Genomic DNA, 25,751 nt, shown 5'->3' on the forward strand with positions numbered 1-25,751 from the left:
TACAATGCCATGTGGAAGTTGAGGGACAACATATCAGATGTTGGTGTTCTTCTACAGTGTGGGTCCTGGGGATTGACCTCGAGTCATCAGGCATGGTAGCTAGTGCCTTTACCCACTGAGCCATCTCTCTGGTCCAACAAGACATTAAAAACAAAACCAAGATGGGCGGTGGTGGCTCACACCTTCAATCCCAGTGCTTGGGAGGCAGAGGCAGGTAGATCTCTGTGAGTTCAAGGCCAGCCTGGTCTGCAGAGCTAGTTCCAGGACAGCTCAAAATAGAAAGTATAAAGATGGCTGTGGCGTACCCGGTGGCACAGCCTTGCCTGGTATGCCTGAGGCCCTGGGTTTAATCTCTACTACAAAGAAAGCTTTTTAAAATATCATTTCATTTTATTGAATTATGCAAAAGTCTTTTACAACAGTCAAAAATAACAATAACAGCATACAGCTGACCACAGAGTTTAAATCCTGTTGCATGTCACATATGGACGGAATTCATCTGAGGCAGGGAGAGAACAAAGTGACCCAGCTTCTCCCATGACCACACCACACCAAGGACTTCCTTCACACGTGGGATGTTTTGAACAGATCAACACTTTAAGAATTTGAACTTGGGGCTTCTGGGTGATCCGGGGAAATGGCAGTGTAGGGCTCCACAGCAGTCCACAGCAGACCTACGCTAGGCAAAGCTCCTGCAGACGGATCCTGGCTAATCTCAGCTGCACAGAAAGACCCCAGACACCGAGCGCCAGAATGAGGGCTGGAAAAAGACATTCTCCCTAACTAGCGAGAATTACAAGAAGTTTGAATTCTTCACAAATACACATTTCATTATCAAATTTTCAGATTTCTTCTCACAGCCAATCATTTAAAAATGTAAATAAATGCTTCTAACAAAAGGATCAGAAACTAAAATGCTAAGAAATTATATAGATAATGTATTTTTTTTTGAGAGAGAATCTCACGTAGCTCAGGCTAGCCTAGAATTTGATCTGTAGATGAGGGTGAGCTTGAACTCCCCATCCTGTGGCTTCTACCTTCTTAATGCTAGAAACAGTGTGTCACACTAGAATAAAAATAATTCTAGTAACAATGCCAGGGCAATTTCATAGCTAGCAAAGATTGTAGTTAAAGGAAAATACAAACCAGGCCTAGTGGCGAAGGCCAATCATTCGGCTACTTGGAATACTGACGTAAGAGGATGGCCAGTTCAGAGTGTGGCTGGGCTGCAGAGTGAGTTCAAGCACAGCCAGGGCAATTTAATGTAAAAAAAAAGTGGAATGGAGGCTTGGGGTGTAGCCTAGCTTATACCAGGCCCTGGGTTCAATCCACAGGTCTGCAAAAGTGGGGGGGGGACTGTAAAGGCGAGACTTGCTCTATGCCAAAGTAAAATCTATTATATATATAATCATTTTTCTAATCAAACGGGATCCTTATTGCTTTCTACCATTCCCTCTTTTTATAGCATTAGGATCTTTGGGTTGAGTTTAGAATTCATTAAAAGCATTTTGGTAGCTTTAAACATGGTGGAAAATTCATTGGCGTGAAAAGGGTGTACAATTCATCCTCGGGGTTTAAAACATCATAGTGTCAGAACTATCAAGGGTGGATACAGCAACTCAAGTGTTTTTGTTCTAACCACCAAGGCGCTAGCTGGGCTAAGCATCTTTGGAAATAAATATTTCCTAAAACCTGTCCCTGGCTCACGGTGGGCCACCCTGCCAGTGCCTAGAGGGTGAACCCATGGGGCTGAGGTGTGCCCTCACTCCAAGCTCTGACTCCAGTCTTCAGAAAAAAGTTGTGGTTTTTTTTTTCAAACGTTTCTACACACTACAACAAACTCTGGGAACATGGCTATCACCTTGGTGATCTTGTTTCTAACTGGTTTCTTCCCTAGAGGCCACAGCATGGAGCAGCCTGTCACTTATCCATCATGTTGAAGATCATCTCGCAGGTCAGGCCTTCATCCTGGCTCTCGCTCCTGGCTGCACAATCGCCACTGTGGTGGCCGAGAGCTAGCTCCTCGGGGCACTGCGCCTCCTTCCAGGTGTTGCTCTCCTGGCCAGCAGTATCTAGGAGAAACCACACAGAGTGAGGAAATGTGAGAGAAAGCCGAGACATCCAGGTCGGGAAACCAGAAAGTATGTTTTGAAATGGTTGCTGAAACAATCTGATTCTGGAATACTGGCTGTCAGTCTCCTGCCTCGAGTCAGGGCTGCTCAACTTGGGCAAAGGGGATAGGGACTCCTTTATGGAGGCGCTGTGGGCACCATAGGAGGCAAGCAGCTTCTTGCCCATGAGATGTCTGTGGCAATCAAAAATGTCACTAGACACAGGGCAGTGGTGGTGCATGCCTTTAATCCCGGCACTCGGGAGGCAGAGGCAGGCGGATTTTGTTGAGTTCGAGGCCACCCTGGTCTACAAGAGCTAGTTCAGGGACAGGCTCCAAAGCTACAGAGAAACCCTGTCAAAAAAAAAAAAGTCACTAGACATGACCCTGGAGATAGCTCAGCAGGTAAGCGCTTGAGTTTGGGGTTGAGTGTGGGTGACCGTGCAGAGGGGTGACTTACCTTAATGCAGTCGCCACTCTGACACAGTTACCAAGCCCCTCAGTGACCGGGCTACAACGGCCCCACCCTCACTGACTTTCCAGCTGGGGTTAACCATGGGAAAACCACTGCCAGATTAGAACAAAGAGGTCAGAAAGGATGTACCGTTGTCCCATCCTGGTCCTTCCTCCACGGTCGGCTTCTTCTGCACCGCTCTTCCCTTTACGGAGGTGGCCAACTTCTTGTGCTCGGGGTCACACTTCTTCCTGTGTCTCTGCAGGTTACTCTGTGGGAGACGATACAGGCCACCAGTGAGCATCAGTGTCCTCATGTGTAATTGGCAACTGTGGTTAGGAGATGGGCTTCCATGGAGTCTGACTCGCTTCAACAGGTGAAGGGACTTGTCACTGCTGGCCTGAGTTGAAACCTGTGGACCCACATGGTGGACGGAGAGAACTGGCTCCTGCGAATTGTGCTCTGAGCTCTGCATGTATGCTGCGGCACACGCTACACTCTCTGACACACTGCGAAGCACATCAATAATTACATACATCTTATGCCGGGCGGTGGTGGCGCACGCCTTTAATCCCAGCACTCGGGAGGCAGAGGCAGGCGGATCTCTGTGAGTTCGAGACCAGCCTGGTCTACAAGAGCTAGTTCCAGGACAGGCTCCAAAACCACAGAGAAACCCTGTCTCGAAAAACCAAAAAAAAAAAAATAATAATTACATACATCTTTTAAAAAGTGGGCTTCAGGAAGATAGTAGATAATAAGTACTTTTAAGAGTTGGGGCCAAAACCAAAAAACAAACCCAAACCAAAATGACCTTAAAAATGTGTGTTTGTGTCTCTGTGTGTGTGTGTCTGTTTGTGTCTCTGTGTGTGTGTTTGTGTGTCTCTCTGCGTGTGTGTCTCTCTGTGTATGTTTGTGTCTCTGTGTGTGTGTTTGTGTGTCTCTGTGTGTGTGTGTCTCTCTGTGTATGTTTGTGTCTCTGTGTGTGTGTTTGTGTGTCTCTCTGCGTGTGTGTCTCTCTGTGTATGTTTGTGTCTCTGTGTGTGTGTGTTTGTGTATGTTATGTTATATATGTGTATGTAAATGGAGACCGTGCTGTTTCCCAGCCACGCAGACCTGAGCAATCACACAGAAACTATATTAATTATAGCACTGTTTGGCTGATGGCTCAGGTGTATGCCTAGCTTGCTCTTACATCTTAAATTAACTCATTTCTATTAATCTGCGCATTACCATGAGGCTGTGGCTTACCAGTAAGGTTCTGCCATTTTTTTCCTTCAGCACCTATACGGCATCTGCTGGACTCTGCCTTCTTTCTCCCTGCATTCAGTTTAGTTTTCCCACCTACCTATTATATTCTACCCTGTCATAGGCCAAAGCAGCTTCTTTATTAACCAATGGTAATAAGACGTATTCATAGCACACAGAGGAGAATCCCACATCATGAGTATGCTACGTGTGTGTGTGTGTGTGTGTGTGTGTGTGCATGTGTGTATGTGTGTGTGAGGGGGTAGGTGAAGGTATCTCTGGAGGTCAGAAGGGGGTGTCACATCTCCTGGAGCTGGAGTTGCTGTTGGCTGTGAGTCAATTGATGTGGGTACTGGGAACCCAAGTCAGGTTCTCTACAAGAGTAATACATGTACTTCACTGTTGAGGTTTCTCTCTGGGTCCCCCAAATGACCTTTTAAAGGGACTAGTGCAAACCTAACTTGTTTTTATTTTTAAAATAAATTTATCTTTACATGATGCTTCTACTCTGTAAAATGAGACCTGGCACTAAGCCAGAAATGCAATGTACCATCCATTGCTATGCCCACTCTCCTGCAGAGGCCTGCTGCCATCATGCAGAGGTCTGCCACGCGGCTGCTTTCCTGAGCTCAGGACACAGTTTGCAGCACCTCAGAGCTCAGAGACACAGGCTGGGCATGGTGGCTCATGTCTGTAATCTCAGCTGAGGAAAGATGTTGAGCAAAGCCATAACCAAGACGATCAGGTATAACGAACCCATCTTGGCTGGGTGTGCTTTCTAGCCCAGGTTGGGTTCTGGTGCACCCGTTTTTAGAAGAAGAATTGCCTTGCAAGGTTACTTTCAGCTTGTGTGTTCCTTCGTGTGACATGGAAAATAGTTTGGGGCTCATCTTGGACTTTAAATCTCCCTGGCTAAGTACTCGTTGGTGGCTGGGTCATCCTGGAGGTTGAGTAAGAGAGTGGATGAGACGCTGACTTAAAGAGAATACCGCTTGGCATCCAGTTATAGTTTGTGCTAAGACAAATGGACCCCATTTCTTGCTGTGCAAGCAAGGAATGTTTTCCTTTGTTTAACTGTTTTAGTTTTTTGTTTGTTTGTTTGCTTTAAGGGCCTATATCCCTGGGCCCCATGTACTGCCTCCTCCTCCTCCTCCTCCTCCTCCTCCTCCTCCTCCTCCTCCTCTTCCTCCTCCTCCTCCTCCACCACCACCACCGCCCATGCTGGCCTAACTTGGTATCTGTCTTAGGGTTTCTATTGCTGTGGTAAACAACATGACCAAGAGCAACTTGGGGAGGAGAGGGTTGACTCCAGCCTACAGCCTCAGGTCACACACTCCATCACTGAGAGAAGTCAGGGCAGGAACCCCAGCAGGGACCTGGAGGCAGGAGCTGACACAGAGGCCATGGAGGGGTGCTGCTTCCTGGCTTGCTCCCCATGGCTTTCTCAGTCTGCTCTCCTCACCAGTCCGATATTCAAACCCCCTGGGCATCAGGCTCAAATCCAGAGGTGATGCTGTTTAGACACAGCCAGGCGGTGCTGGTACACTCCTTTAATCGCAGTACTTGGGAGGCAGAAGCAGGCAGATTTCTGTGAGTTCAAAGTCAGCCTGGTATACAAGAGCTAACTCCAGGACAGGTTCCAAAGCTACACAGAGAAACCCTGTCTCAAAACAAACAAAGAAACAAAAATAAAAAAAAAGAACAAACAAAACTAAAAAAGAAAGAAAATCCTGCCCAAATATCGTACTTGAGACCTAGGTTCATGGCAGCATCTACCTACAGGCAAGAGAAAAAGGCCCACTATTGTTTTAACCTAAATTAAAAGCTTTTTAGATTTCTCTTTTCTCCCCATCTTGGAGGGAACTCACTCTGATTCTGGTCAACAGCTATCCAAGAGTTCGAAAGATTCCTGTGGACAAAAGAAAGCGAGGGGGAGCCAGGAGATGAGCAGCGATTGTAGATGTTGAGTAATGTATCCTGACGTCTACTGTGTGTAATCCCTCTATCCTGACATCAACTGTGTGTAATGTCCTCTATCCTGACGTCTACTGTGTGTAATCCCTCTATCCTGACGTCTACTGTGTGTAATGTCCTCTATCCTGACGTCTACTGTGTGTAATCCCTCTATCCTGACGTCTACTGTGTGTAATGTCTCTATCCTGACGTCTACTGTGTGTAATCCCTCTATCCTGACGTCTACTGTGTGTAATGTCTCTATCCTGATGTCTACTGTGTGTAATGTCCTCTATCCTGACGTCTACTGTGTGTAATCCCTCTATCCTGACGTCTACTGTGTGTAATGTCTCTATCCTGACGTCTACTGTGTGTAATCCCTCTATCCTGACGTCTACTGTGTGTAATGTCTCTATCCCCACATCTACTGTGTGTAATGTCTCTATCCTGATGTCTACTGTGTGTAATCCCTCTATCCTGACGTCTACTGTGTGTAATGTCTCTATCCCCACATCTACTGTGTGTAATGTCTCTATCCTGATGTCTACTGTGTGTAATGTCTCTATCCTGACGTCTACTGTGTGTAATCCCTCTATCCTGACGTCTACTGTGTGTAATGTCTCTATCCCCACATCTACTGTGTGTAATGTCTCTATCCTGATGTCTACTGTGTGTAATCCCTCTATCCTGACGTCTACTGTGTGTAATGTCTCTATCCTGATGTCTACTGTGTGTAATCCCTCTATCCTGACGTCTACTGTGTGTAATGTCCTCTATCCTGACGTCTACTGTGTGTAATATCCCTCTATCCCCACATCTACTGTGTGTAATACTGGTGACTTTTGCCCTGTCTTGGAGGCCACATAAATAAAATTACTGATGCACTTTTGTGGTCTTTTAGATGGATCCATGGAAGAGATAACCTCAAATGCTATTATGGAATTGGGGCAGCAACCAATCTGGCTCCTTCCAACTGGATGGCGTCATTGAGTTTGACATTCAGGGTACATCTCCCACCAATGGGATGAGATGCTGGGGTTATTGAGTGTGGGACTCAGGGTACATCTCCCACCAACACAATAAGACGTAGTTACCACCTATGTCAGGGCTAAAAGACAGAGGCTATCTTGGTTGAGCCTGCTCACTAGCCCAGTGTGAGTTCTGACATACTATATATATGTATGTGTGTGTGTGTGTGTATACGTGTATATGTGTATATATTATATATATATATGTATGTATGTATATATTGCTTGGCAAGTGACTTTAACTTAGTTCATGTGTTCCTGTGGGGGACACTGAGATTATTTTTCCCCAACATTTGCTGATAAGTGGTCTATCCACGTCTGCTGCCAAGCTGTAGCAGAAGCTGCCTGAGAAGCTGGGAGCGTTTGTAATGTTTACAAAGAAAATGTGCTGCTCCTGGTTATGTGTGAAATAAAGTTTGTTTTCCGTCGTGGTGGTGGAGGGGTCAGGAGTCCTCTGAGCATCCGAGACAAGCCGCAGGCTGTTTCCCCAGCTGTGTGGGAAACAGCAACTCACACGCATGCCATGCATAAAGATTAGAGCTGAGAACTTCTGGTCCGTACGCTGAGCTAATACACATGAATACAGCTATGTCAGCCTTTTAAAAGCAGGCCAAAGATGCTGAGCGTGGCACATTTAGGCTCCTCTGGACACGGAGACAGTGGCATGTGCCTGCAGCGTCCCAGCCTCGTTTAGCATCCTACCAGAGACCAAATCTGTGAGTCTGGAACAGACTCCTAGTGCCGGGACTCCAGAAAGGTGAGAATCCCAGATTAGTCCTTCATCCCTGTAGCTGGTCCTGGGACTCCTTGCTCCACAGAGACAGACACCCAACAGACAGTCTGCCACCGAAGGCCACCGCGGGTGGGGACATCTCAGTTAGATGTGCCTCTTCCCCCACATTAGAGAAAACTGGCCCACAGGCTCCTGCTGTGGGACATCTCCCTCCTCTGAGATCTGTAAGAAGGGGTCCCCCTCTGTCTTAGCAGAGCCCCATCACGCTATCTGTCCATCTATGCTGTTACTAACTCTTCTGTAATCCAAAGGTCAGTCTGATCCGGTGTCCCTATGAGCCCTGCACCTGTGACCTTTCTCTTAATCTTCCAAAAGGTAAGCGGATTCAAGTATCCAGCTGTGCTCCCATTTTCAATAGCCACCCAGCCACGCTGCTCCCCAGTTCCAGGCTCACATCTCCCATGTGATGTGATGTACATCTGCTGAGCCTGGCATTCTGAGGTTTAGAAAACGAATACCCCAACTGGCAGAATACAAAATGAATGTGGGATGCACTGACAGATTTTACACCCTGGAAACGCCCGAGAAGGGAAACCACGCTGTGAAGACGCCGGCATTTAGTTCACAGGACAACTGTCAACAATCACACTTTAAAAGCTAGGTTCCACCCAGTTTGTGGCACATAAACCTTTAATCCCTGCACTTGGGAGGCAGAACAGGTGGATCTCCCTGAGTTCAAGGCCAGCCTGGGTGATGTACTAGTTCCAGGCTAGCCAGGTCTTTGCAGTCAAAGAATTTCTCAAACTGTTTTTAACATAGTGTGTGGACAATCTGCCCTGGTGCTCCCCAGACCTGGGCCTGGTACAACACAGTTGTTTTACCAAAATGAAAGGGGTTAAAAACCAAAATAGCAGTAATAAGTAACCATGGGACAATTTCTCTCTCTCTCTCTCTCTCTCTCTCTCTCTCTCTCTCTCTCTCTCTCTCTCTCTCTCTCGGTTTTTTGAGACAGGGTTTCTCAGTGTAGCTTTGGAGCGTGTCCTGAAACTCACCCTGTAAACCAGGCTGCCCTCGAACTCACAGACATCTATCTGCCTCTGCCTCCTGAGTGCTGGAACTAAAGGTGTGCGCCATCACTGCCTGGCTTGGGGCAATTTCATACCCACTAAAGAACAAGACTAACAGACTATGGGTCTGGCCTGGTGGTCTAGACTGACCCACCTATTCAGACTGAACCCTGAGCAGAAGTTCAAGGCCAGAATGGACAGTTTAGCTGGAGCTGGTCTCAAAAACAAACACAAACAAAAAAATAGGAGGCCCAGGGGTGAGTCTGCCTGGCCCACACCTGGCCTGGGTTCCATTCTCAAAAGTCTGTGTCTGGGCTTCCTTTCTGTCTTTTGAGGGACAGCGTATGTTTATAAAATGCTTGACTTTCCTGAACCCCAAAACTAGTGGGAACCTTCCCCAGAGGTGGAGGCCATTGTTTGAAGTGTTGGTAACCCTTGAGACAGAGGGGTGCTTACCCGGCGGGAAAAGTCTTTGCCACACTTGAGGCAAAGGTGCACATTGGGGACGAAACTCGGGTCATGGTACTTCCTCAGGTGCACCATGAGCTGCTGCTTCTGCCGGAAGTGCTTGTTGCAGTCGAGGCAGGAGAATGGCTTCTCTCCCGTGTGTGTGAACATGTGTGCCTTCAAGCAGCGCTCCTGGGGGGAAAGTAAGGACACGGCTGACCTGGGGTGGAAGGGTTCCCCAGAACTGTGCGTATATTCCTGTGCTTTCCTCTCCCAAGAGCGGTGTGGCCCTCATCAGAGCCAGGGCCTGTTGCATGCTAGGGCATCAGGGTTATCCTTGGCTATATGCGGAGTTGTAGGCCAGCCTGGGCTACAAGAGACGTGCCCAAAAAACCAAAAGCAAAACAAGCAGAAATTCTCTAAGGCCCATACTTTGTAGAAGATGATGATGAATTATGTATGTGTGTGTATGCACACCTGGGTGGGGCTACCAGAGACTAGAGGGTGTCCGCTCCCCTGGGGCTAGAGTTAGGCAGGTGTTGGGAAGCAATTCTGGTCCTCTATAAGAGCAGCGAGTACTCTCAACTGCTGAGCAGTCTCCCCAGCCCCAATCTAGCCTGCACTCTGAGAGGCAGTGATGTGAACTCCTGCCTCCAGCGTCCACTAGTGAGACAGCTCTGAGGCACACTTGGATCAAAGTGCTTCTGGCTGTGGATGAGACACAGCCGTATTCACGGTGAGAAACAGGAAGCGAGGCACTGATGCACGATTTGAAAAGTAAAAAGAAAGCTCTCTGAACATAGTGGACAATGAGGACTACTGAGAACTCAAGAACAATGGCAATGGGTTTCTGATCCTACTGCACGCACTGGCTTTGTGGGAGCCTAGGCAGATTGGATGCTCAACTTACTAGACCTGGATGGAGGTGGGGGTTCCTTGGACTTCCCACAGGACAGGGAACCCTGATTGCTTTTCGGGCTGGGGGGAGACTTAATTGGGGGAGGGGGAGGGAAATGGGAGGCGGCGACGGGGAAGAGACAGAAATCTTTAATAAATAAATAAAAAAAAAAAGAAAGCCGGTACATCAGGAAATAATGCTATGAACTGGAGAGATGGCTCAACTGTTAAGAGTACTGACTTATCCTAAGAGACCTGGGTTCAATTCCCACCACCTGTGTGACAGCTCACCCCTGCCTCTGACTCCAGTTCCAGGGGATCTAATGGCCTCTCCTGACCTTTGTAGGCACTACACACCAGGTGCACAGACACACACGCACACAAAATATACATATACATAAAAAAACTAAAAAAGATAATGGGGCTGGAGAGATGGCACAGCAGCTAAGAGCACTCGCTGCTCTTCAGAGGACCCGGGTTCAGTTCTCAGTACCCACATGGCAGCTCACAACTGACTGTAGACCCAGAGACTCACCTGCCTCTGTGCTGGGACTGAAGTGTGCACCACCACACCCAGCCCCGTGTCTGTATGTATATAAGTGTGCGGAGTTCTGGAGATGCACTGGATCCCCTGCGTCTGTGCTGGGACTGATGTGTGCACCACCACACCCAGCCCCGTGTTGTCTGTATGTATATAAGTGTGCGGAGTTCTGGAGATGCACTGGATCCCCTGCCTCTGTGCTGGGACTGATGTGTGCACCACCACACCCAGCCCCGTGTTGTCTGTATGTATATAAGTGTGCGGAGTTCTGGAGATGCACTGGATCCCCTGCGTCTGTGCTGGGACTGATGTGTGCACCACCACACCCAGCCCCGTGTCTGTATGTATATAAGTGTGCGGAGTTCTGGAGATGCACTGGATCCCCTGCGTCTGTGCTGGGACTGATGTGTGCACCACCACACCCAGCCCCGTGTTGTCTGTATGTATATAAGTGTGCGGAGTTCTGGAGATGCACTGGATCCCCTGCGTCTGTGCTGGGACTGATGTGTGCACCACCACACCCAGCCCCGTGTTGTCTGTATGTATATAAGTGTGCGGAGTTCTGGAGATGCACTGGATCCCCTGCGTCTGTGCTGGGACTGATGTGTGCACCACCACACCCAGCCCCGTGTTGTCTGTATGTATATAAGTGTGCGGAGTTCTGGAGATGCACTGGATCCCCTGCGTCTGTGCTGGGACTGATGTGTGCACCACCACACCCAGCCCCGTGTTGTCTGTATGTATATAAGTGTGCGGAGTTCTGGAGATGCACTGGATCCCCTGCGTCTGTGCTGGGACTGATGTGTGCACCACCACACCCAGCCCCGTGTCTGTATGTATATAAGTGTGCGGAGTTCTGGAGATGCACTGGATCCCCTGCGTCTGTGCTGGGACTGATGTGTGCACCACCACACCCAGCCCCGTGTCTGTATGTGTGTAAGTGTGCGGAGTTCTGGAGATGCACTGGATCCCCTGCGTCTGTGCTGGGACTGATGTGTGCACCACCACACCCAGCCCCGTGTTGTCTGTATGTATAAAGTGTGCGGAGTTCTGGAGATGCACTGGATCCCCTGCGTCTGTGCTGGGACTGATGTGTGCACCACCACACCCAGCCCCGTGTTGTCTGTATGTATATAAGTGTGCGGAGTTCTGGAGATGCACTGGATCCCCTGCGTCTGTGCTGGGACTGATGTGTGCACCACCACACCCAGCCCCGTGTCTGTATGTATATAAGTGTGCGGAGTTCTGGAGATGCACTGGATCCCCCACAGGTGCAGTTGTAGGTAGCTGCCTGCCATCCATCACAGGTGCTGGGATTTGAACTCTTGTCCTCATGATAGAACAGCAACTGCTGCACCAGCTCTCCAGTCTCTAGCTTCCTTCTTTCTTTTTAAAGTTTATGTTTATTTATTGCTTTATTTTGATAGATAGGAGTGTTTTTATTGCTTGTATGTACATGCACCATGTATATACCTGGTACCAGGGAAGTCAGAAAGGTGTCAGATACCCTAGAACTGGAGTTGCCTTGCATTATGGATAGTTGTGAATGACCATGTGGGTTCTGGGAATCCAACTCAGACCCTCTGCAGGAGCGGCAACTGCTCCTAAGAGCTGAGCCACCTCTCCAACCCCGAGCCTCTTTCTTAAGAACGACCGCTTCCCAGTCTCTGCAACCACTCACACCGTACCTGCTTGCATGCGTAATCGCACTGCTTGCATTTGAACTTCTTCTCGTTCTTATGGGTCCTCTGGTGCTGGATGAGGGCATAGCGCTCATGGAAGGCAGCAGGACAGTATCGGCACTTGATCTCCACGGGGCTGTGGCTGTGCAGGTTGCGCAGATGGACACCTGTTGGAGACACAGGAGACAATGCTGCCCTGTGGCCCTGTGAATGCCTAGGGACTCCCTGGGTAGGGTGGGCAGTTCTGGGCACTGCAGACTGTCTTCTGCACCTTGCCGGCCTCCCTCAGAGACGACAGACAGCAGCCTCCATACCAGGGACGTGCCCCCAGGATACAAACACCCTGCCTGACCCCACCTGAGCACGACTGTCGTGAAGGAACTAACAAGAGACCTCAGTCTAAGACCTGTTCAACCAGGAGAGCGTGGCTATAGGCTGGCCGTGAACGTTGAGAACCCTAGCACAATGCAGGGGCTTCAGAGCCAGGCTAAAGGGTTTTCTGTAACAAAAACACGACTGTTGTCCTGCTGGGAGTCCAGACCCCTTTGTCCCCATGACCTGAGAGAGGTGCATACTGGGCACTGTCTAGGACACTCCTCCTTTAGCGAAGTGTCATGCCCGGTAGCCATGTGAGAGGCTGAACAAGATGCCAGTATGATGGAGGAGCACCCTGCACCCCCCGATTCAGAGGGACCACTCCCTCCCTACAGGGAGATGAAGAGCCATACTGTCGTGGTATATCTATTGTATTTTAATAAATAAAGATTGCCTGGCGATCAGGAGAGTAAAACAGCCCCACTGCTCAGCCTCGACCTCAGTCTGAAATGGCGATCCTGCCTCCAGGAATCTCAGAATGAGGCTGTGTTTGAGAGCTGTCTCCTCCTGTTTTATAATCCTCTCTAGGGCTGGGATTAAAGGTGTGTGTTACCACTGCCTGGCTGTAAGGCTGACCAGTGGAACTGTTTTACTCTCTGATCTCAGGCAAGCTTTATTTATTATACAATTGAAATGCCACTACACCACACAGCTACAGAACCCCTGCAGGGGCTGCAGATCAGTCCCCTCTAGCATGCGACAAACAGGTTCTACTTGACAACTGACTACTGGTCCTTTGTCCTAACAGGTCCCACTGTGCAGTGCTTGGTGATACTGCGGGAACCCAGAGGCATTGACAGAATGTTCCAGACGAAAGGTAAAAGTTAAAATTGGTCAAATGCCTTTAACCTTGCAGGGATATTTCCAAAATCTCTGGGATTTTCTGAGGCAACTGGGAGGACTTCTATTTTTACTGATACTTTTACTGCCTCTTGTAACATCATACTTTTGGGGCAGAGAGGGGAAAAAGAAGAGGACAAATAGGAAGTCCTTGGAGATCTAGGGGCTCCCCTGCCATCTCCCTGTCCTTGATAGCTCCTTGCCCTAAATAAACTCTGCCCTCCACACATGCTGCTCCTATGCTAAAGGCTGTCTGCCTCTCTCTGCAGGGCTGGTTGCACTGCAGGCTCCCAAGCGCATACACAGAGTCGCCCCTGCAAACTTCACCTCTCCTGGGGTGTCCTGTGTCACAAGGCTCACCACAGGAGAAGGCAGACTTTGTGTCACAGGCTTCCTCTTACTGAAGCAAGTTCCTCAGTTCCCCCTCTATACCCCAAGTTCCCGGCCGAGCGTGCAAATGGCAGGCTGAGGAGGGGACATAGACAGGGCCAAGCTTTGTCATCGTGACCGCTGTCCCTGGCAGAAAACTCATCTGTGTCTTTCAGTCTCAGTGTCTTTATCTGTAAGAGCAAATCCAACACGAGATAAAAACAATACCCATGGATTTGATCAGATAGGTATGCAGACTGGGGGGCTGGCAGCTCCTGAACCGCACTTACTCAGATCGGCCTCCAGAGGGCGGGACAGGACCTCTGTAAAAACATTTCTAGAAACGTTTCCCAAGCTCTCCAGGCCTTTCAGAATTGGGCAGGCTCTGCAGCTTTGGGAGTCCAAAGGGCAGGTCTGTATTGTGGCCAAGGAGACACCATTAAACCAGGCACTCACGCAGGTCGCTCTTCCTTGCGATGACGGTAGCACAGTGGGGACACACGTGTTTGGGCACATTCTCTCCATGCTTCTGTGCCACGTGGATCTTCAAGGTCCCACTCTGAGTGAAGCGGGCATGGCAAGTGGGGCATTCATAGGGCTTCTCACCTGGGACATGAACAACAAGTGACTCTTGGGGCATGGTGTCCCCATGAGCCCGGTCCTTCCCAAAGGATGCCTGGGCTGGGGCTTCACCTTTCCATAGGTTTAGCCTCAATGGCACAGGACTGGAAAGACAAGCCAGACAGCAGGGTCACAGGGCTCAGATGTGAAACCCTGGTGGCCCCTCACTAGCTCAGAGTGGGTGCATGAGATTGTGTAGAGTGAGGAGACCTGGGCATGCCTAGCCTTTACGCAATGAACCAACTGAGCAGGCTCACAGCTCTCATTTGAGAGGGTGTATGACTCTCGCCTGAGTGTGTGCACGGCTCTCACCTGAGTGTGAGCATGGGCTCTCGCCTGGGTGTGAGCGTGGCTCTCACCTGAGTGTGCGTGCCTCTCACCTGAGTGTTAGCATGGGCTCTCGCCTGAGTGTGAGCGTGGCTCTCACCTGAGTGTGCGTGCCTCTCACCTGAGTGTGAGCACAGCTCTCACCTGAGTGGATCCGCATATGGCGTTTCAGCTTGTAGGTGTCCTTGCTGGCATAAGTACATTGATAGCACTGGAAGGGACGCTCACCTGTGTGTGAGCGGATGTGACGCTTCAGCTTGCTCGCCTAGGACAGGTGGGAGAGAGTTATTGCGATGGGAACCTAAGGGTGGTCAGGGTTTCAGTTAACCAACTTCCTGTGAAAGATATGAGCAACCCAGAAATCAAGAAACTGAGGCAGGAGGGTTGCTGTAATTCACGGTTCACTTAGGCTACATCAGGAGACCTTGTCTCAAACACTCTTCTCCCTCACCCCCAAAAAATGAACACGGAAAGAGAATAGGGAAAAAAGGGAACCTAGTACATGCCTGCAATTCCAATTTTGGGGAAACTACGGCAGGAGGATTGCTGCAAGTTTGAGAACAGCCTGGGTCATACCGTGAACCCAAAGTTAACCTGGGCTATAGAGACCTTGTCTCAAAAGAGCAAAAGGAAAAATTTAATTCAACCAGACCTCAGCGTCAGGGTGTCCCATAAAACAGAACTGTCCAATCTGCTGATGGTTCCTAGTCCTGCCACTGGCTGTACACACAAGATCCTTTGGGGTTGGTGAATGAGCAGCAGTTTGAAGACTTCCACCCTCAATTTCACTTTACAAACAGAAACAGCTTCTGCTCAATGCTGTGTATGTGCCCCTTTTTATCTCCAAGTCCTTGTCCGCTCATGGTGGCAGTAAGGTTTAAATCACCGAGGAGATACACACTAGGAACGCTCTCCAAGGTGGGAAAGCTGGACCATTAGACAAACGCCAGCTCAGCGTCCTCACGGGTCACTGCTAACTGAGTACAAGACTGTTGCCCTGAAGGGTGATTCTGTGTGCTACTGACTTAAAGATGTTTTTGAGACAGGGACTGGCCTCAGATTCTCAGCGATCGTACTGCCTCAGCCTCCTGTATGATGGTCTTGCTATACTCACATGGTAGGCAGAGGCAAGGGGATCTCTGTGAGTTTGAGGTCAGCCTGGTCTATACAGTGAGTTCCAGGCCAGCCAAGGCTACAGAGTGAGTGCTGGACCAACCAGGGCCATGTTAGGAGCTCCCGTCTCAGACACAAACACAGGTAACAAAGAGGGGAGCTGTAAGGGGAAGAATGAACTCTACTAGGGGTCGAAGGTCACCACGTAGGAACCCGTGTGAAACTTCTCGTTCACCACAGCGGCCTGCTTTCCTACCACCCTTTCTCTCGGTGTTCCCCGGGGAGCAGAGCCATCGGCCACACTGGACTGGAGGCTTGGGAGCCCACATCAGCCCTGCTTACGCTCAGCAAGGGTAAATGGACCTGCTTCCCTGGAACGCAGGAGCCTGGAAGGACATTCAAGAACAGAGGAAGACTTAGAGTGTAAAGCAAGACTGAGACAGACGACTCGGCTTGATTTTTTTTTAAAGAACTGTGAGGATCAACTTTCATGTATCACAGAAAGGAAAGAAAAAGATTTTTTTTAACACTGCAGTGTGGGAGGTTCCAGGGTTCAGGAGGCGAACGGTAGGAGATCAGAGTTGGTAACACAGGACGTCCCTGCCTGGCTTCTCGAGGCGGGCAAGTGTTCTACCACTGAACTACATTTCCAGCCTCTTTTTACTTTTTATTCTGAGACCATGTTTAAGTTGTACAGGCTGGCCCGGAGCTCACATTATAGCTCAGGCAGGCCTCGAACTTGCCTCCAAGGGGCTCAGCAGAATGCAAAAGCATCATAAACTGGTGTGTCTAATCTACTTTGCTAGGTCACGTGTAAAGGGGTGGGGCAGGGAGGGCATAGCCCATCATCCTATCTCAGTGCTAGCCAGAAGGTACCATCAAGACAGCGGCATCGTGGGCAGTGCCCTTGGGGCCATCCCTGGGCTGCATGGGCACTCTGCCACTGGGCAGGGTCTCAGAGTTTCTGGGGAGAATGGTGGGACACCCATAGTAAGTCCTTCTCACGAGGAGCCTCGGAGTGCCTTTGTTGGATACCTCCTGAACCCTCACGTTGCTGTCACAACCTTTGCCTCAGCTGGGAACGCTATTTTTAAAAATAGCCGCAGCGGAAAGAGGTTCTTGGAACCGAATTCCGACCCGTCTGTGAAATCCCCCGATTTATGAAACACACTTGCGTCACTGCCGCGGTTAAGCTTGCTCTGTCCCCTTTAGCTTAGTTCCTGTTAAGAGTCCCTGCTTAACCCGCCTCTGCCAGGCTCAGACCAGGAAGCAGTCAGTGCCCTCACGTGAGGTGGAACCTCGGATACAGACTGTTGGAGAAGCCACAAATGGCCTTTGTTTCACCGAGGGTCCTGACAGCAGCTGTCCAGGCCGGTCATCCCAGCTACTCAGGAAGCTGAGGTAGGAGGACTTCAAGTTCAAGGATTGCCTGAGCTGCAGAATGAGTTCAAGGCCAGCATGGGCAACTTAGTGAGACCTTGTCTCAAAAAAGAAAACACAGCTGAGAACATAGGTCAGTGATAGAGCAGTTGTTTAGCATGGTGGAGGCCCTGGGTTCAAGCCCTAGTGCCACAGAATACACACACACGCACCACACAACACACACATGTAGCACACACACATATATACATAACGCAGACACACCACACACATACACACACATAGTTGTCATGAGCAGAGCATGCAGATAATTCCATTGGCGTCCCTGGTGCTGTGGTGTGTGTGGACAGGGTTACATCTTGAAGCCATCAGTTATGGGTCTGTCCAGGTGGTGTTGGGGGCACAGCTTCAGTCCAAACTCCCAAGTTCTATGCTAGAGGAGACACTCTGGTTTGTGACCCTGACAGTGGCATAAAGTACTGGGAAGGCCTTTTCAACAAGTCAGAGGGGTCTCTCTCTCTCTTTGGTCTTAAATTTTCACTTTGTGCATACAAGTGCTTTGCCTGCATGTTTGTGCCCGGTGCCCAGAGGCCAGAGGAGAGGGCATCTAATCTCTTGGAACTGGAGCTACAGAGATTTGGTTGTGAGCCACCACATGAGTGCTGGGAGTCAAACCAGATCCCCTGCCAGAGCAGCTGGTGTTCGTGACTGTGGGCCATTTCTCCAGCCCCGGGGTTATTTCTCAATTGTAGCTAATATCCACAATCTGTATACTTTTAAATATTGTTGGCTCAGCAGCTAAGAACATGGATTACCCTTGCAGAGGACTCAAGCCATGTCCCTGGCACGGCTGTCAGACAGCTCCTGACCACTTTAACTCCAGCGCCAGGGGATCTGGTCTCTTTATCGGTCTCCACAGGGACCTGTACTCATGGGCACATGCCACCTCCCCCAGTTTAAAAAAATGATAAAAGTAAATACAGATAAATATTGTTTGGGGACAGTGAGATGACGCGGCTGGTAAAGGTGCTTGCTGCCAAGCCTAGAGGTCTAAGTTCAACCCTCCCGAAGGGGAGAACTAGCTCCCTCAAGCTGTCCTCTGATGGTCAGTATGAAGACGAAGCTGGCCCTGAACTCACAGCAATCATCCTGTCAGAGTGCCGGGATTACAGGTGTGAGCCACCATACCCAGCTCCAATTTCCTATATCCGGTTTGGACACTAATGCCTGTGGCTTGCTTCTGGCATAGATCTTAAAATACGGTAAACAGTTGAGTAACGGGTTAGCCTCTCCCTCGGGGTGGCGATTTCTCACTCTTGTACAAGGCGGAAGGGGCCTTACCTCGACGCTGGCATACTTGCACAGGGAGCACTTGAAGGGCTTCTCATAAGTGTGTTTGTAACGCCTGTGCCGGACCAGTTCTCCGCTGGTGACAAATGCCATGTCACAGTCCCCGCACTTGTAGGGCCTGGTTCCTAGAAAAATCACATGGTTTACACTTTTCAAACAAGACTTAACTGCAAAACTTCCAGTGACTTCTTAGTTCTGAAATGGCAGTCTGAAAAGGCTTCAGCAATTAAGAAGTTCTTTGAACTATAAATATCACAGATGTACGAGACAACGCTCTGGGTAACAGTCAGTGCTTTTAGCTGAAATTCAAGAAGGCATGTGGAGGGGGCAACACCAAGCTGGGAATGGTGCGGGCAGCCTGGTAACCCCTGCTCTCAGAAGGCTAAGGCAGGGGGGATTGGTGGCTGGAGATCAGTGGGCTACAAGTGAGACCTATTTCCAAAACAAAACAGATGAAGAAAGACAAAACTAAGCATAAATACTTGCACAAGGGGAACCCACCTTCTTGTTGGAGAGCAAGGTACAGTGGTCCCTGAACGCTCATGATGAGGCCTAATTAATAAATTGGATACTAAAACTCAGGATAAACGACAATAAGGAATTGACGGAGTAAATGAGCTCGGCTGGTGGCCCAAGGGCACCATCCTGGCTGCTCAGGGGCGGAAACAGGAGGCTCACCAGGTCCAGACTAACCTGGGCAACTTAGACCTGTCTCAACATAGAAAGTAAAGATCTGCGAATGTAGCCCAGCAGTGGAGAACTTCCCTAGCATGCTTGAGTCCTCACTTTTACAAAGCACGGGCAACAAATTGAGTTTAGCAGATGCCAAGAGGATACTGACAAAACTCTTTAAACTACGCACTGACAGGAAAATTATTCAAACGTCTGAGCTGTTGCTTCTGCAATTCCCTTTCCTGTTGCAGTGCTGGGGACGAAGCCCAGGACCCTGCATGCACTAGGCAATGCACTAGGCACGGAGCTCCACCCCCAGCTCCTGGGATTTTCTATTTGTTAGGTTGACCAACAGAAACCGCAGTGAAGCCCCAGGAGAAGGGAGAACTCACCGGTTCCCCCGCACCCTCCCTGAGGCGTGCAGCACATCTGGGAAGGAAGGTCACCCAGGGCGCCTCACCTGTGTGGGTGTTGACGTGGTTCCGAAGGAGGGTGACAGTGCGGAAAGCCTTCAGGCACAGGTGACACAGGTGAGGTCTCTCGTCGTTGTGAATTTTCTTGTGGCGGGTAAAAGTCGAGAACTTGGAAGATGTGAACAGGCAGACGTCACACTGGAAGGTGCGTGGCTTTCCTATAGGGAGAAGACACAGTGCCACATTTGGGAAGCTCTGTCCTGAGCAGTTCCAGCAAAGGCCAGGATTAGGAGATGTCTCAACACCTCAGGATACCCCGTGCTTGATCGAGAGCATCTTGTCAGGAAATAGGTTTCTGTTTAGGTCCCTAACCCATCTTCCTGCTGTGCAGAACAGGCACCAGTGGGGCTCACTAATGTCTGCAACACCCATTCCAGAAAAATCTTGTGCCCTCTTCTGGCCTCCATGGGCACTGCACACAGTGCACAGAGACACATGAATACACACGCACACATTAAAAATAAATCAATCCTAGCTGGGCAGTGGTGGCACACTCCTTTCATCCCAGCCTTCAGGAGGCAGAGACAGGTGGATCTCTATGAGTTTGAGGTCAGTCTGGTTTACAGAGTGAGTTCTAAGATAGTCAGGGCTACACAGAGAAGCCCTGTCTCAAAAAACAATAAAACAAAAACAAACTTAAAAAAATTAGTCTTAAAGAAATGTCACAACATCTAGAGTGTGGCAGGGATCAGAAAGGACAGAAGATGAAGTGTCTACTCAAAGCAGGGAGTCCTAGAAGAGAATCTCCCTTAAACACGGACCCAAGTGCATGTGTTCTCTGTTGAGTGAACTGGAGACTCCCGCCTGGCTTCTCAGCATCCTCCACCCAAGCCATGGAGCTCTGGCAAACTGGCAGGAAGCGGAACGAAACCACAGCCAACAGCTCCACGCGACTATTTAGGTTTGTATCTAAAATAACTAAAATGAAAACAAAACGTGGCCTCTCTCTGATGTAAGCCTCACGTTCACGCCCACCAGCCACGTGGCCCGTGGCTACTGGACTGGATACAGTATTTCCTGTACCTCAGCTGCTCCACTTGGCAGAGCCACGCCAGACAGACAAGTGAGGACACCCTCCGGCAGGACACAGCTGCGAAGGAGGAGCAGCCCCCTTAACATTTTTTGACGAAGCTCCCAAGGAGCTTCCAGCACTGTGGACAATCACACCTGCGGTTTTAAGGCACTGAGCAACTGCTGCTTGGTGACAACAGCCACCGGAAACGCACCCAGCAGCCGAGGCTATGCAGGCGTTTCTCTATGGGCCACACACAGAGGGGCAATGCATGCTTGGAGACAACGACCACTAGGAAGACATGAACTAAAGCAGCAGGACTCCTTTTCACACCCAGGACCATCGGAACAACCATCAGAACAATGGGACACAGCACCATAACTGGTTTGGTAAGGGTGTGGAGGAACGAGTCTCTGACACTGCAAGTGGCTATGGAGAACGTCCGGCAGTCTCTCAGAAAGCTAGACATGGCTGGGAGAGATGGCTTAGTGTGGAAGAGTGCTTTCTGCGCAAGCACAAGGACCTGAGTTCAAATCCCCAGCGCCCTTATAAAAAGTCAGGCGTGACCTTGAATGCTTTTAACTCTAGTGTTGTGGGAGTTGGAGACAGGGGGACTGCTGGAGCTTGCTGGTCTCCAGCCTAGCTTCAGGTTCAGAGAGAGAGACAGTCTCCAGAGAGTAAGGTAGAGAGTGGTATAGACACACAGTCTGTGACCTCTTCCTGTAGGGTTTCCACATGCATGTACACACACACACACATACGTTAAACATAGAACAAAGATATGACCCAGAAATTCCACTCCTTATGTACATTCCCCCAAATTATTAATAGTCATAGCAACACCATTCACAATAGCAAAGAGCAGGAACAATCTCGCTCTTTGCTAGGTTTGCAAGGGACGAGCAGATAAATAATTGTGGTATGTCCATACGATTGAACACTAGGCAGCTGTTAAAAAGAAAATGCTACTATATGCTACAATAAGGCTGAACCCTGAAACGACTAAGTGAAAGAATAAGGATCCAGGGGCCACATGGTTTATAAGTATTATTATGGACATATTGGTGGCTCCCAGGGCTAGGAGGCCAGGGAGGGAAAGTAATGAATGGTAGAGGTTTCTTTCGGGGGTGATAAAAATGTTTTGGAATTAGCGTGATGATGATTGCACAGGACTACAAATACATTAAAAGCTGGAAAGCGAGGTAGGTGAGAAATTTGGGGCTACAGCCTCATGACCGACTGTATGAGCCAAGAGCCAAACCTCCACCTTCAGAGGCAGAAACCTACGGGAATGGCCCTGGCCCCGCAGAAGGGAACTGAAGTGTTGGCAGGGTGGTTGGTCCCTTTGTAAACCGAGTCACCTCCTTCCCAACCTGGCCATGGGTCACTAGAAGACAAAGACACCTTGTGCTGCTTTGTTAGCTTCTTTGTTTTCCTTGCTGGACCGGGGATGGAGCCCAAGCTCTCACGCATGCTAAGAAAGTGCTGAGGCACCGAGCCACAATTCCAGTCAGAGAGGACTTTTTAAAAAGTCAGCTCAAAATTGGGATAATGGGATAAAATGTCTTGATTTAAATAAGTAAGAAATAACTTTATAACAGCAGCCCATTAAACCACTGTAAGAGTCAAATTCCTCCTGTGGGCGGCTAGGATGTCATCTATTACGCTGCTGTTATAAGACCTCCACAGAGCTCCACAGGGCCCTGCCTCTGAGTGCCCTGACAGGGCCATTGACGGCCACAGGAAGGCCACTCTTTCTGCTGGCTTGACCCTTGGTCCCAGCTCCTAGGCTGGCTTCATTCTCCACAATGACCCCTAGCCTGGCACAGTCTTTCTTCCTGCCCCCAGTCTCCCTCTGTTTTTCTTTCTGACCCCCAGCTTTGCTGTCCCCTTGCCTAGCCTCTAGCCTTCTGCAGGAAGGGCTCCCTGGTCCCATTCCCTTCACTCTTTGCCTTTCTACGGGGCCAGGGCTTGCTGCTCCCTGCTCTGTAATCAACTGCCCCCAAGGAACTTCAAGTCAGAAAGCAGAGCCCCGGGCCTGGTCTGTGATTTATGTGCATAATACTTTCTGGAACATTTAAAAACCACTTTTTAAAATGTCTATATGCAAAACAAAAACAACAACAACAACAAAACCCCAAAAAAACCCTTTTGGTTTCAATTTTCAATATAGAACATCAGTTTAAAATTTCTTCCATTTCCTGATATTCTGAAAGGAGTTTATAAAAGTCAACACCTCAAACATCAACAACTGCCACCTTCCCACAAGAAAAACAGGGGGTCTCTCAGCATTTCATGCAAGCGGGCCAGCCTACCCTTGGCCTTCCTCGGAGGTTTTGTGGCCGCAGCCTTAGGCGCACTTGTCTGGTTTGGCGCGGGCTGATCTTGCTGTTCTTCTAGGTTCAGGTGGGAAATGGTCAGAACGATTTCATCTTTTCCTTCATCAGCCGGTACCACTTCCACAAAAAGGTATCTCTCTTCTCCTTCCTTCTCTGGTCCTCCCTCTGACAACAGTTGGTCCTTCTCATCGTCTTCCAACTGATAAGTGAAAACAAGCAATCAGAGGCAACACTGTTACTTACAGTCTGATGGAGTTCTTCGTTCTGGCAAACCACAGAACACAGAAGGAAAAGCAAACACATAAGGGTGTTCACAGCTACCAAACGTGTGCAATTAAGCTGGCGTTAACTTAGCATCGGGGTTTCTGTGGTGGCTCGGTCTTATTCGGTGGTGGTGGTTTTCTTATTTATTTTATATTTTATATGCATTGGTATTTTGCCTGCATGTATGGCTGAGTGAGGGTGTTGGGTCCCCTAGAACCTAAGTCACACACAGCTGTGAGCTGCCATGTGGGTGCTGGGAATCGAACCCAGATCCTCAGGAAGAGCAGCCCGCGCTCTTAACCACTGGACCATCTCTCCAGTCCCGGTGGTGTTTTTCTTTTGGGTTCTTACAGGGTCTGTCGTCCAGCCAGCCTCAAACTCACTATATACCTGAGGATGACCCTGACCCTCTCCTCCTCCTGCCTCTGCCTCGTGAATGCCCCACTGTGGGCCTCCAAGCTAGATTTATAAGGACTGGTGATGAAAACCCGGCTCCATGCATGCAGGCGGGTACTGTACCAGCTGAGTTGTAGCTCCAGGCCATAATATTTCCTTTTTCAAATGCAACGCACCTCACACAAAGAGCATTTTTCCCTGTAACATTTTTGTGTTTTGTCTTGTTTTGTTTTTCGAGGCAGTGTTTCTCTGTGTAGCCCTGGCTGTCCTGAAACTCGCTTTGTAGACCAGGCTGACCTCAAACTCACTGAGAACTGCCTGCCTCTGTCTCCCAAGTGCTGGGATTAAATCCTGTAGATTTTTTAAAACACACACATAAGCCGGGCGGTGGTGGCGCACGCCTTTAATCCCAGCACTCGGGAAGCAGAGGCAGGTGGATCTCTGTGAGTTCGAGGCCAGCCTGGTCTACAAGAGCTAGTTCCAGGACAGGAACCAAAAGCTACAGAGAAACCCTGTCTCAAAAAATCAAAAATAAATAAATAAATAAATAAAAACACACACATATATTATATTGTATTATATTATATATGTGTTTATATATGGTAAGGTCTCTTGTTATTTTTATACTGGGCTTTACTTTCCAACTTCAAATTATCTTGTCCATACATAATATCACCCAAAGCCTTGATCTAAGGAAAATCAGATTTACTTTCCTCTCTCCCACAAGGCATCGGCATGTAGGAAAGGAACATACCTTCATCAAGGCTGCGCCTTCACCCAAGTCTGGCATTAATTCCTCCTCAGCCACTGGCACACCCTCCCACAGCAGGTGGAATTGCGTGCGCTCCAGCTCCTCAGGTGGGCACAGCTCTTCCGGGATGCTGATGGCCACACAGTGCTGAAGGCTGGGCTGGGGCTCTTGTTCCAGCCACAGCACGGAGGGCAGTGGCCCAAAGCTTTCTGCCTGTGGCAGCATCACTGGAAACCCCTCGGAGTGTGGCCCGCTCAGCCACCCCAGCCCCTGCAGCTGCCCATCCTGAGAGGTCAGGTGCAGGGTCTGCAGGGTCAGGATCCTCCTATCGCTCTCCACCGAGACCGACAAAGGCAGCTCGGGCTGGTCTTTCTGGGGCCCCGCATCCAGAAGCTGGCAGAACTCGGCCTCCACCTCGACAGCACACTCCTGGGCTCCCATTCTTTGTACCCCACCCTTCTCCTTTTCCTTTTCCTGGTCTCCAGGCTTCAACTTCTGCTCTTTGATTTGGGTGAAGGACTCAGAAGGGACAGGCACCTCGGCGGCAGCCATCGTGATGTCCCCTGATAGGAAAGAGAGCATGCAATCTTTACGGGGTGCAGAGGGGCTGAGGCCTAACGGACAGAGATTTTCAAAGTGCAAAAGACAGAGCCCACATTCCAGGCCAGTCTGGGCTCTGTAGCGGGACCATGTCTCAACATTCCCCCACCTCCACAAAAGTCTCTAGCGGGATTTAAGTTACAGCAAGCGATAGTTCGACATTCTAAGTCCCAAGGTGGGTTCGCGGTGGTGAAGGGACGTGGTCTGAGCTGGCATAGCCAAGGGTCGAGCAAAACCCGGGTACAAGCTCACCCACCCCCAACCTGGTGCGACACTCGAGGTCTGCAGAGCAGCAGAGCAACCTCTCTTTGGACCTCGTTGCTCTTGGCCGCCATGTGCACACGGCCCATCTGGCTCCATGGCCGCCACCCACACTCGTGCCCTGCCCGTTCTGCTCCACCCCCTCCTCACTCCACCTACGCCCACGCTCCCTGATGCTCCCTAAGAGGACGAAGCGCCCTGGGACCTCACCACCGAGACAGAGCCTGGGAAGTCTACCGTGTGGCTGCCACCCTGTCGCCTCGTGCTAAACGGATCTTCGTGCTGCAGCCGCTGCCACCACCTCCCAAAGAGACGAGTCGTTTGCAGGCGCTGGCGGGGGAAAGGGGTGGAGCCAAGGAGAGGGAGAGCGTGGAGATGGGGAAGTGGAGTAAGAGGACACAGGGGGCGCTGGAGTCCAGAGGGAGCACTGGAGTCCTGGGGGAGATGGAGT

At 49.8% G+C, this 25,751-nt stretch overlaps 1 protein-coding gene and 1 long non-coding RNA gene across 2 annotated transcripts; one reads left to right on the top strand and one right to left on the bottom strand.

The window, feature by feature from the left end:
* Window positions 1–439: 439 nt before the first annotated feature.
* Ctcfl (CCCTC-binding factor like) lies at window positions 440–24,991 on the bottom strand. The gene is made up of 10 exons (XM_075963218.1): window positions 24,443–24,991; window positions 23,005–23,227; window positions 19,665–19,835; window positions 18,524–18,657; window positions 14,834–14,954; window positions 14,198–14,347; window positions 12,164–12,324; window positions 9,047–9,229; window positions 2,715–2,835; window positions 440–2,072 (listed from the first exon to the last, which is right to left on the bottom strand). The coding sequence occupies exons 1-10, from the start codon at window positions 24,989–24,991 to the stop codon at window positions 1,921–1,923; spliced, it is 1,965 nt and encodes a 654-aa protein (XP_075819333.1). The 3' UTR covers window positions 440–1,920.
* Window positions 17,072–24,164, top strand: LOC142844572 (uncharacterized). The gene is made up of 3 exons (XR_012909741.1): window positions 17,072–17,203; window positions 19,548–19,734; window positions 23,090–24,164. It is a non-coding gene; the product is annotated as an uncharacterized LOC142844572 (long non-coding RNA).
* Window positions 24,992–25,751: the final 760 nt, after the last annotated feature.

The sequence above is a fragment of the Microtus pennsylvanicus genome, chromosome 2 (genome assembly GCF_037038515.1).
Source record: "Microtus pennsylvanicus isolate mMicPen1 chromosome 2, mMicPen1.hap1, whole genome shotgun sequence".
NCBI lineage: Eukaryota > Metazoa > Chordata > Mammalia > Rodentia > Cricetidae > Microtus > Microtus pennsylvanicus.